The sequence below is a fragment of the Hyaena hyaena genome, unplaced genomic scaffold, assembly GCF_003009895.1.
Source record: "Hyaena hyaena isolate Hyena2069 unplaced genomic scaffold, ASM300989v1 scaffold_91, whole genome shotgun sequence".
Taxonomy (NCBI): domain Eukaryota; kingdom Metazoa; phylum Chordata; class Mammalia; order Carnivora; family Hyaenidae; genus Hyaena; species Hyaena hyaena.
In genome coordinates, this window is record NW_024080725.1 from 1,735,137 (window position 1) to 1,745,760 (window position 10,624).

At 60.8% G+C, this 10,624-nt stretch overlaps 1 protein-coding gene across 1 annotated transcript; it reads left to right on the forward strand.

Moving 5' to 3' along the window:
• Nucleotides 1–1,452: 1,452 nt before the first annotated feature.
• INHBB (inhibin subunit beta B) lies at nt 1,453–7,265 on the forward strand. The gene is made up of 2 exons (XM_039234892.1): nt 1,453–2,006; nt 4,496–7,265. The coding sequence occupies exons 1-2, from the start codon at nt 1,559–1,561 to the stop codon at nt 5,269–5,271; spliced, it is 1,224 nt and encodes a 407-aa protein (XP_039090823.1). The 5' UTR covers nt 1,453–1,558; the 3' UTR covers nt 5,272–7,265.
• The last annotated feature ends 3,359 nt before the right edge of the window (nt 7,266–10,624 follow it).

The following is a 10,624-nucleotide window of genomic DNA, read 5'->3' on the forward strand; positions in this document are numbered from 1 at the left end:
CGCGGGGAGGGGGGCAAGCACCGGGGATCCCGGGCCGGGAGCCCGTCGGTGTCGCCCGCCGCCCAGCTGGGCGAGGGTCCGGGGCGCCCACGTGGTGGGAAAGTTTGGAGACTGCAAAAGTGGCCGGGCACTGCAGGGGGAGGGGGGAGGGGAGCGGGCCGGCTCGCCCCTCCTCCCCGCGAAGGCAGAAAGGGAAAAAGCGGGGGGAAGCGGGGGTGGGCGTGGGGAGCGGGCGGCAGCGACCTGAACAGATTCCGCCTCCCCCCTCCGGGGGATAGCCGGAGCGGGGAGGCACGGACAGCCTCCTCCCGCATGGCCAGGACGAGACTCGCTCACCAACCCCCCCCAACCTTTTTTTTTTTTTTTTATGCCAACGTCTATCTCAACGCGCGCGCACTTACGGAGATTGTGCGGCTTTTTTTCCCCCCTTGGGAGAAAAAACGAGGAGAGTAAAAAGAGAGGGCAAAGAGAAGAACTCCTCGGCAGCTCTGCACCCGCCGAGTGCCGCCACCCGCCCGCTCTCTCCCGGCCCTGCGGCGTGTGCCAGCGGGAGAGCGAGCTAGGGCACCCGCACCCGGGGGACGCCGCGAGACTTTTAGGCGCTCGAAGCAACCTAGCCGCCGCCGCAGGCAGGAGAGACAGGGGCGACGAGGGCCCTGCCTCCGCCTCGCCTTCCTCGCACGGCGCCCCGCGCCTGGCCGGCCCGCGCAGGCAGGCGGAGGGAGGGAGGCAGCGAGAAGGCGGGCGGAGCGGAGGCCCCGGCGGAGCGCGCAGCGGCCGGCCCGCCCGCCGGTGGATGCGGCGCCCCGGGAGCCTGGAGACAACTTTGCCGTGTGACGCGCCGGGAGGACTGCAGGGCCCGCGGCCGGGGGCTCCGCGCCGCCGCTGAGCCGGCCCGCGCGGCCGGCGCTCCCCGGCGCTCCCGCCGCTGCGCTCGCCCCGCTCCGCCGCCCGCCCGCCGGCCCGCGGCGAGGACTACCGGCCGGTCGCCCGCAGCCGCGGCCCTTCCTCGGCGCTCAGGTGCGAGCGCGGGGCCCCGCCGCAGCGCCCGCCGCAGCGCCGCGCCAAGCCGCGCCCGGCTCCGCTCCGGGGACCCGGGCGCCTTCGCTTCCGTCTCGGCCAAGTTGCGTCGACCGGCCCTTTCGCCACCTTCCCCGCGCGGCGGCCAGGGCGCCTCCGCCGCCGCCGCCGCCGCCGCTTTCGCTTCACCGGAGCTGGGGGCTGCGGGGCCCCGACGCGGAGGGGATGGGGGGAAGCCTGCAGATGCCGAGGCGCCCTGAGACGCCCGCGCGGCACTGACCCTCCGACCCCCTCTTCGCCGGCGCGCCTCTCCGGTCCCCGCGGCCCTCGGCGCCCCTTCCCCGGCGCGCGGGAACCCCTGCGGCCCGGCCGGCCCCCTCCCCCTGCTAGCCGGCGGCGGCCCTCCCGGCGGGCGGGCGGAGGCCCGGGCGGGCGCGGGCGGGGGCGGGGCGGGGCGGCGCGCCGGGAGCCCGGAGCCCGGCCCTGCGCTCGGCTCGGCTCGCCTCGCGGCGGGCGCCCTCGTCGCCAGCGGCGCACCATGGACGGGCTGCCCGGTCGGGCGCTGGGGGCCGCCTGCCTTTTGCTGCTGGCGGCCGGCTGGCTGGGGCCCGAGGCCTGGGGCTCGCCCACGCCCCCGCCTTCGCCCGCCGCACCGCCGCCGCCCCCGCCGCCCGGGGCTCCCGGCGGCTCGCCGGACACCTGCACGTCGTGCGGCGGCTTCCGGCGGCCGGAGGAGCTGGGCCGGGTGGACGGCGACTTCCTGGAGGCGGTGAAGCGACACATCTTGAGCCGCCTGCAGATGCGGGGCCGGCCCAACATCACGCACGCCGTGCCCAAGGCCGCCATGGTCACGGCCCTGCGCAAGCTGCACGCGGGCAAGGTGCGCGAAGACGGCCGCGTTGAGATCCCGCACCTCGACGGCCACGCCAGCCCGGGCGCCGACGGACAGGAGCGCGTCTCTGAGATCATCAGCTTCGCCGAGACAGGTGGGTCGGTCCCACGGGCGGCCAGCTGCGGCCCTCGGTCCCCCACCCTCTCCCACTCCCTTCTTCTTGCCCGTTCTGGTCGGTCGCAGCCAGTGCACCCTGGGGGCAACGCGGACTCCCGGCCCCTGCCGTTCGCCCCTGGCCCCGTGAGCCCCATCCTGGTTGCAGTCCTCTTCCCCCAGGCAGCATACCCCTGCTCCCCCGTCCCTGCCGCGCCGCTAAGCGCTTTGCCCTCCACCCCTGCCCTCTGAAACCGGGCCCCAGCGCCTCTGGGCGCGCATCCCCCTCCCGGCAGATGCGTGCGGCCCTGGCTCCGCGGGCACTTGCTTGGTGATTGCTTAATGTTTTTGTTTCCCACGATCGGAGTGTAGGCTTAGCAGTGTGGTTGGAGATGTGTGTGCTTGTTGATATCCGTGGGCCGGCGAAGTAAGTGTGTGTGTGTGTGTGTGTGTGTGTGTGTGTGTGCCTGCGTGAGAGGCCCCGGGGCCGCTTCCATCGCCGGGCAGCGTGGGCTTGCCAGGATTGCTGAAGCCTCACTGGGGAGAGCTAGGCAACCTCTCTTCCGATTGTGTGGGCACCGGAATCGGGCGGAAGGCAGGCTTCTCAACAGGTCCCATCATTTACGCAGAGAAAGACGCGGCTCGGGGGCAGCCCGTGCCTCTCGGCTTGCATGGCAGCGGCAGCAGCCCCCTCGCCTTAGAGCCTCAGAGTTCATAGTTAACAAAGGGTAGGAGTCCTTTCTGGAATTTTCTCCGGGCCCCGGATTGCAAATTTCTACCACTGTCTAAATATAATAATAGAGAAAATCTTTCCGAACTTTAAAAGAAGGAGGGAAATGTGCCCGCGCGGAAATGCTGCAAGTGCTTTCCACTCCGCTGTCCTTTTCAGGACTTGAATGAGCCAGGCTGGCTTTTGTGCCTGGAGCTCAGCCCCATTTGTGCCGAGGGGACTGCGGAGAAGGTCGCAGAGGGGGAAGCCGCGGTGCGGGCTGGGCTGGGGGTGGGCAGGGAGCTCGTGGGAGGGGGGAGCAGTTGTGTCACCAGGCTGAAAGTGCCCCCCACCCTCCCAGGCAGCAGGCAGACGGTGCTGGTGCTGCCTGGGGATGAAAAGGGATGAAAAGTTTTGCATGGCCGGGTGTGGAGAAAAGCAGAGACAATCGGGCTGGTTTGTGCTTAGAAAGAAATGCATTGCCGTTTTAGCTGTCCAACCGAGTCAGGGAAAGCTCGATATGCAATTAGAGAGCTTGGATTAAAAGGTGCTTTGGGGCCCAGAGTAGAAATGTGATTCTGGAAGGTCGAGGAGGCCTTTTGGTCCCGGTGGCACAAAATGACAGCGGGGGCTGGTATATTTCTGGTCCGTTTCACGAGCCAGCTCTTTGACTTATAAATAACAGATTCAGGTCACAGGCAGCTCGTCCAAGACCAGCTTTTAAGGCTGCACTTTCCCCCATTTCAAAGTCAGATGTCAGTGTTATTAGAGGAGCCAGGCGAGGCCTGAGAAGGGGGCTGGGGGGCCGGGGCAGGAGGTTTGATAAAACCAGTCATGGCCACACAGTTGCCTTATTTGTTCTTCCTGGAAAAAAAAAAAAAAAAAAAAGAAAGAAAGAAAAAGAAAAAAGTACAAATTGTCAGAGAGAAGAGTCGCTGAGAAATGTAGGAATGAGAGGGTAGTTGTATCTCGGTTGGCACGGCCTCTCTTCTTGTTGCGCTGAATTATGGAGGAAACTTAACAAGCCGGTTCCCCCTTTCCCCTGGAGATTCTGAACGCACCATTAACGGGGAGCCAGCGTCTCGTGAAAGGAGTGGACCTCAAGTTTCAAGGCTGCATGTCCTGTCCCCTGGAACTAGTCAGAAATGAGGGCTGCACTTTGCAGCCTGCAAAGCACACATTCCCGTGTCAGAAATCTGAGCGGAAAGCTCGCTTGTTTGCAGTAGAGGATCCACTGGGGGTTGGATCAGATCATGCTTAGGTAAACACTAGGAAGAGGCTAGGTAGGTGGCTCAGCTGGATTTTGCAACGCCCCGGAGTTAACAAAAAAAAAAAAAAAAAAAAAAAATCTCTAGTGCAACAACCCACCTCCAAAGCCCTCGGTGCGATCCTGGTTTTGTGTTTCAGATTTCAGATTCCTCACCACCCCCCTCCCCAAACAACTTGTTAAGATCTTGGCCTCCTGATGAGTTCCTCTGTTGAGCTTTGAGGCCTGACAGCCCATCTCCAGGGAGCCCTGGCCTGGGAGAGGTGAGGCAGGATTTTATAGGCCTGGACCCTGCAGCTCCAAGCTGGCCCGGGTTTCTCAATGGAAAATGATTCTCTCTGCCTCTCCCAGGATCCAGGGAGAGGTCCCGGCCCCGGGAACGGTATTTCTGGTCAGTAACGCTTTCCAGCTGTGTGGCAAGCACGCGCTCCAGCACCAGGCAGCCGCGTCTCTCTTCCGCACTGCCTCGTGGTCTCCTTGCATTAACTTGGCCTCCCCTCCCGCCTCTCCGCAGATGGTCTCGCATCCTCCCGGGTCCGCCTGTACTTCTTCATCTCCAACGAAGGCAACCAGAACCTGTTTGTGGTGCAGGCCAGCCTGTGGCTCTACCTGAAGCTCCTGCCCTACGTCCTGGAGAAGGGCAGTCGGAGGAAGGTGCGGGTCAAGGTGTACTTCCAGGAGCAGGGCCACGGCGACCGGTGGAACGTGGTGGAGAAGAAGGTGGACCTCAAGCGCAGCGGCTGGCACACCTTCCCACTCACCGAGGCCATCCAGTCCCTGTTCGAGCGGGGCGAGCGGCGGCTCAGCCTGGATGTGCAGTGCGACGGCTGCCAGGAGCTGGCCGTGGTGCCCGTGTTCGTGGACCCCGGTGAGGAGTCGCACCGGCCCTTCGTGGTCGTGCAGGCGCGGCTGGGCGACAGCAGGCACCGCATCCGCAAGCGGGGCCTGGAGTGCGACGGCCGGACCAACCTCTGTTGCAGGCAACAGTTCTTCATCGACTTCCGCCTCATCGGGTGGAACGACTGGATCATCGCGCCCACCGGCTACTACGGGAACTACTGTGAGGGCAGCTGCCCGGCCTACCTGGCCGGGGTCCCGGGCTCCGCCTCCTCCTTCCATACGGCCGTGGTAAACCAGTACCGCATGCGGGGCCTGAACCCCGGCACGGTGAACTCCTGCTGCATCCCTACCAGGCTGAGCACCATGTCCATGCTCTACTTCGACGACGAGTACAACATCGTCAAGCGGGACGTGCCCAACATGATCGTGGAGGAATGCGGCTGTGCCTGACCGCGGCGGGGCTGCGGCGGTGGCGGCGGGGCGCGAGGGCGGTCCCGGGAAGTCTCCCCGCTCTCCAGCCCCTGTGGGAACCGGGTGCCCAGCCGGCTGAGCGCGGTCCTTCCGGTGGGCTGCCCAGAAGGTGCCAGGGTGAGGCCTGAAATATTTTCCTGCTACTTCATTGAGCAACCAGTCAAAGCCAGAGCGAGACCCCTCAACTGACAAGAAATACTTCCGAATGCACACGTAGACACGCACAGCCAGACGCATCCTGCCTCCCACGCAGAAGCCTCCGGGATACCAGCAAATGGATGCGGTGACAAATGGCAGCTTAGCTACAAATGCCTGTCAGTCGGAGAGAATGGGGTGAACAGCCACCGTTCCCACCAGCTGGCCCGGCCACTCTGCATTGCGCCTTCCGAGCACACATAAAAGCACAAAGACAGAGACACACACACACACATACACACACACACACACACACACACACACACACACACAGAAAGAGAGAGCACGGGAGCCACAGACAGGAAAAGCGATGCAGGGGTGGGGAGCGTGTGGACCAGAGGGAGGGCGGTGTGTCCCCCTTCACTCGTGTGCAAAGCCTGCCGTGCCTCAGCTTCTCCTGGCTCAGACACATTGGCTTCCTTCCCTGCCTGCTGCGGGACCAGGGGAAATCTGTCTTTTCCCACCCTTGGAGAGGAAAAGAGGCCCAGAGAGATCACAACCTGCCGGAGACCATGGAGCAGTGGCAATGACTGACGTTTGACTTTTGCTGGGGTCCTTGGCGTGACTTCTATGTGTGGTTGTTTTTTGGGGGGAGAGGGTGGGAGAGGAGAAGGGTCTTACTTTGATGCTTTAACGGATGCCTAGCAGTTGACAGGTCATTCATTCCAGTTGTAGAATTGAAAAAGGGACCTTTTTTTTTTTTTTTTTACTTACCAGGTATGACCTTTTAAGTTAAAGTTTGAATTGTTTTACATGGGAAGAAAAAAAAAAGTTGCGATCTGTGCCCTTCACTGGGGATATTCCTCTAGGACTTATTGGGGAGGGGCGGAACTGACCCCGAAGCGGGAATGAGCCCCGAGGAGGAAATGATACAGTGCAGGCATTCTGGAAATGCTGGTGTTGGGGGGGGGTGGCCCCTCCCCAAGCAGGGCTTGTGGGAGGGGAGCAGAGAGATGGGGAAGGCTTTCAGCTGCTTTACAGAAGTTGCCCTGTGTGGGTCCGTGCCACCAGGGCCGGCCATGGACGTGGCCCCAGCCTGCTTGCCCGCCTGCCTGCCCCTCCTAACCCTTGCCGACCTGCCTGAACGCACATGACATAGCACTTGCCCACCTGCGTGTGTCCAGAAGTGGCCCTTGGCAGAGCGCTGAACTCGCTCAGCCCCAGATGTCCAAGTGCCACGTGAACTATGCAATTTAAAGGGTTGACCCACACTAGACGAAACTGGACTCGTACGACTCTTTTTATATTTTTTATACTTGAAATGAAATCCTTTGCTTCTTTTTTAAGCGAATGATTGCTTTTAATGTTTGCACTGATTTAGTTGCATGATTAGTCAGAAACTGCCATTTGAAAAAAAAAAGTTATTTTTATAGCAGCAAAAAAAAAAATACAGTTAAATGTATTATACATAATTTTGGAACCAAAGAGGTCAACAGATCAGTTTTAATTTTTATTAGATGGTGAGGCCATCTTCTGTGAGGTAGACGTTCTGAACAATCCCCCTTGAGTGGCCTGCCAACGTTTCAGGGTATAAATGGATTTTGTTTATTCAGTTTGCTGTGTCTTTTCTATCTTTACACACCCAGAAGGTACAGTAAAAATGACTATGGTAGAATGCAGGTGTGCCCTTAAATCCCCACCTTTATGTTTATTTAATAAAGCTCCCTTAGGTTCTGTTTCATAATAATTTAAAACCAAACAATTTTCCCATAGACTTGCTGTTAAAGTATTTTACATCTGTGTACAGTTTAAGAAAATAAAAGATCGAGTGCCACGGGCTTCTGCCTTGCGTGGTGTGCGGGGGCATGCGGTCAGGGCCGGAGGCGGTGGCTGGGAGGAGGGCACTGCCCCGTGTCTGGGTTTGGTGGCGGCTCGCTCCACGCGCTCTCTGAGTCCTTGCCACTAGCACGGATGTCAGTCAGAAAGGCCAGGAAGAATGGCAGAAGATCAAAATGAAGGACAATTAGCAAATTCATGAATTACACATTTGTTGACCCTCCTGCTCCCCAGACTAATTATGTTTTACTAAAGGCGCATCTATTACCACTTGAAAGTGCCGGTTTGAGCCCCCCTGTCCCCTGGAAGGAAATGTAGAACCCAGAAGGTTGAAGCCCAGGTGACCCCCGTGCCCGCCTCCATTTATGACTGAGAGTCCACCGAGCAGAGGCTCCCGGGTGTCCCACGTCTGCTTTCTCTCCCGGCCCTCCCATCTGTGCCCAGTCTAGTGCGCAGGCAGCATTAGGAGGGCCTCTTGTGTGTCAGAGCTTAAATGCCTGTTCCTGCTACCGGGTGTGACACCACTGCCACCTGGTGCGAAGGCTGAGGGTCCCCCCTCGGCTGCAGACACGGGTCTGGGAGAGGGACTCTTCAGCCTCCTCTGTGACGGGGTGCCTGCCCCCACCTGGGACCCAGGCGTGCCCAGCACACGGCTAGCGTGCCCTCTGCAGCCCCGGTGGGAATTCTTGCTGGGGGCCCCTCAAGGAGCCGGGGAGATCATCCCTTTACAGCAGCCTAGACCTCCTTCAAGGGTAGGGACAAGGGGCGGGGTGAGTGCAGCCTGCCAGAAAGCCATGAAGATGGCCATGAGGCAAGGAAAGCAAGGCTGTGTGGGCAGTGCCCCTCCTTGTGGTCAGAGACTTCAGGAGGGACCCAACCCGTATTCAGCTTTCGATGGGATGTTAGAGCAAATGATGTTACATGTGGGCCTTGCCCGAGGAGCTGAGCCTGTTGTAGGTGAGGCATGGGTGTGTGTGTGTGGGGGGGGGTGGACAGGCTCTGGGAGCCCCCGGGGGGCTACGGGCGAGCGGTTGTTGGTGAGCTCGGCTGTGCAGGGCATGGGGGATCGTGGGACGTGCTGTGTGGTTAACTGTGTGTGAGCCACGGTGGGTGCGTGACTGCGTGGCTGCGCGTGAGCCTGGGGTGTGCAGTTGGCTGTCTCTGAGGCCGCGTGGGTGAGTGTGTACGCATGTGGCTGCGTGTGAAACCATGTGGGTTTGAGACTGCAATTGTGGGCTGTGGTTGTGTGGTTGGCTGTGCGGCACCCGGCCGGTTATTCACTTTGGGATCGGGGTCGTTATATTTGTAAATTTGGCCTGTTGCTGGCACCCCGCCCCCCTGCAGCTGTAGTCTAGATCACCCCCATGCTGGGCGGGGGCTGGGCGGGTTGCACCAGGGGGCACAGGTACCGTTTCCGTGGCCGCTGTGGTTGCCCACCGTGTGGTGTCACAGCCCCTTCTGCCCTGCCCTGGCCACTCAGTGCCTGGGGTCCACCACTCACTGTGGTGTCCCTGCAGCCCTGAAGCGGGGCGACTTTAAAAGTAGAATGGTACCATCTGGCCAGTCTTTCAGTTGCTCAACATTTTCCTGGATGCCTGTTCTTACATGCTGGGGAAGCAGCACACAAGATCGTCTCAGTTTGACCAAGACCTCGTAACAATCCAGAGTCAGAGGGGGAACAGGTATTATTGTCCCCATTTTACGGATGAGAAAATTAAGGCTGAGAAAGCCATTCACTGATGGCACAGCTCTTAAGCGGCAGGGCTGGGATTTGCCCCCAGGAGCTGTTTCTAAAGTAACTTACAGGCACTGGGCTGTCCAGGAGGAGGGGGTGGGGAAGACATAGTGGTTCTGAGGCCTACGTGGAGGAGAGGGGCTCAGTTTTCCACTGCTTCCGCCCCTCCCTGAAACTCCTGCCGGGGACCCCAGCCTGGCAAATCAACGGCGTCTGTGCATTGAGCTGTTCTCTGTGGCTGTGGGGACTGCCATCCATGGGCCGTCCCCATGCCCTCTGTGGCTAGGTGGGTGGGAGGGTTGCTGGGCCCGATTCTTGGAAAACAGATTCTGGATTGAGCAAAGCAGACTTGGGCGTGGGGGTGGCAGGAAGCCGGTGGCCTTGCCTCTGGGTCTGACGGCGGAGGTGGTGGAGGCACAGCGTTCCATGTGCCAGCCTGCCTGGTTCTGTGATCACAGCCTGCCCTACACTTTCAGCGTCCTCATCTGTAAAATGGGGCAATGACCTCCTACCATGGGGCGCAGAGGCTCAGGGGGTTGTCGTGAATGTTAAGATCCTTAGAACAGGGCCGGGCTCTGGTGCCGTCTCACTGTTACCATTTCCCAGCATGTTCGCCTGAGATCGGGATGGCTCGGGTGCCCCCCACCCAGAGGCTCTCCCTGCCTCCAGGAGGCCCTCTCTAGGACACCTCTTTCGCTCCGTTATTCATTCAGTGAGCACTCACTATGAACACTGTGACGCCGATGTTTGCTAACATTTATTGAGAACCCACAGCCGTCAGGTATAATGCTTCACAACACAATCTTCACGGCCTCCCCATTGGGCACGTGCGGTGTACCCATTTTACTGATGAGGCCGTGAGGCTCAGGAAGTAGACTGTCTTGCTGGAGGCCTCACAGCTCTCAGGGCGCAGTGGTGTCTGCAGCCTTCCAAGTGCGGCCTCCTCTACCTTCAGTTTTCTCAAGAGAAGCTGGGGCGGGGGGGGGGGGCTGGTTCTGGGGGAAATGAAGGAGGAGGTAGGAGGGCGAGCCGCTGGGTGTGGCCTGGAGGGGCCCTTCGGAAGCCCTCAGCTGCCGCCCAGCTCTCCTCCTACCCTCCGGGTGCCTGCAGGGCCCACGTGGTGAGAACGGCCCCTCCGTGAACAGGCATGGCCACCTTCCTGGGGTCACCGCAGACCCCCAGATAATCTGAGGGGGGCAACGGCCCACGGAGGTGCTGAGAAAATGCACACGGGCCTCGTGTACAAGCAGGAGCCCCAGGAAGGATTCTCAGACCCCCTCAGAGACCATCTCTGAGGCTGGGGGGGCAGAGAGAGCCCCGCAAAGGAGACTTTACTACCCACACCCAGTTACAGGGACCTTCCAGATCCACGGTAGCGGACTGCAGTCACATGTCCCCGCTCTCACTCTGCCTCCCGTTCAGGCAGCTTCCTGCTCGGCCCTCTCCTCACCTCCTCGCCACCAGGCCTTCATTCCCACTTCCACTCTCAGTGCCTCCCCTGCCCGGCCCCTCTCAGACCCTGTCTCCCGCCCCGCTCCCAGGGATGGTGGTGAGCGGCGGGGTGGGTTCCCCGGTGCTAATTCCAGCCCTGATCTGGAATGAGGGGGATGGGAGGGCTGGGTGTGC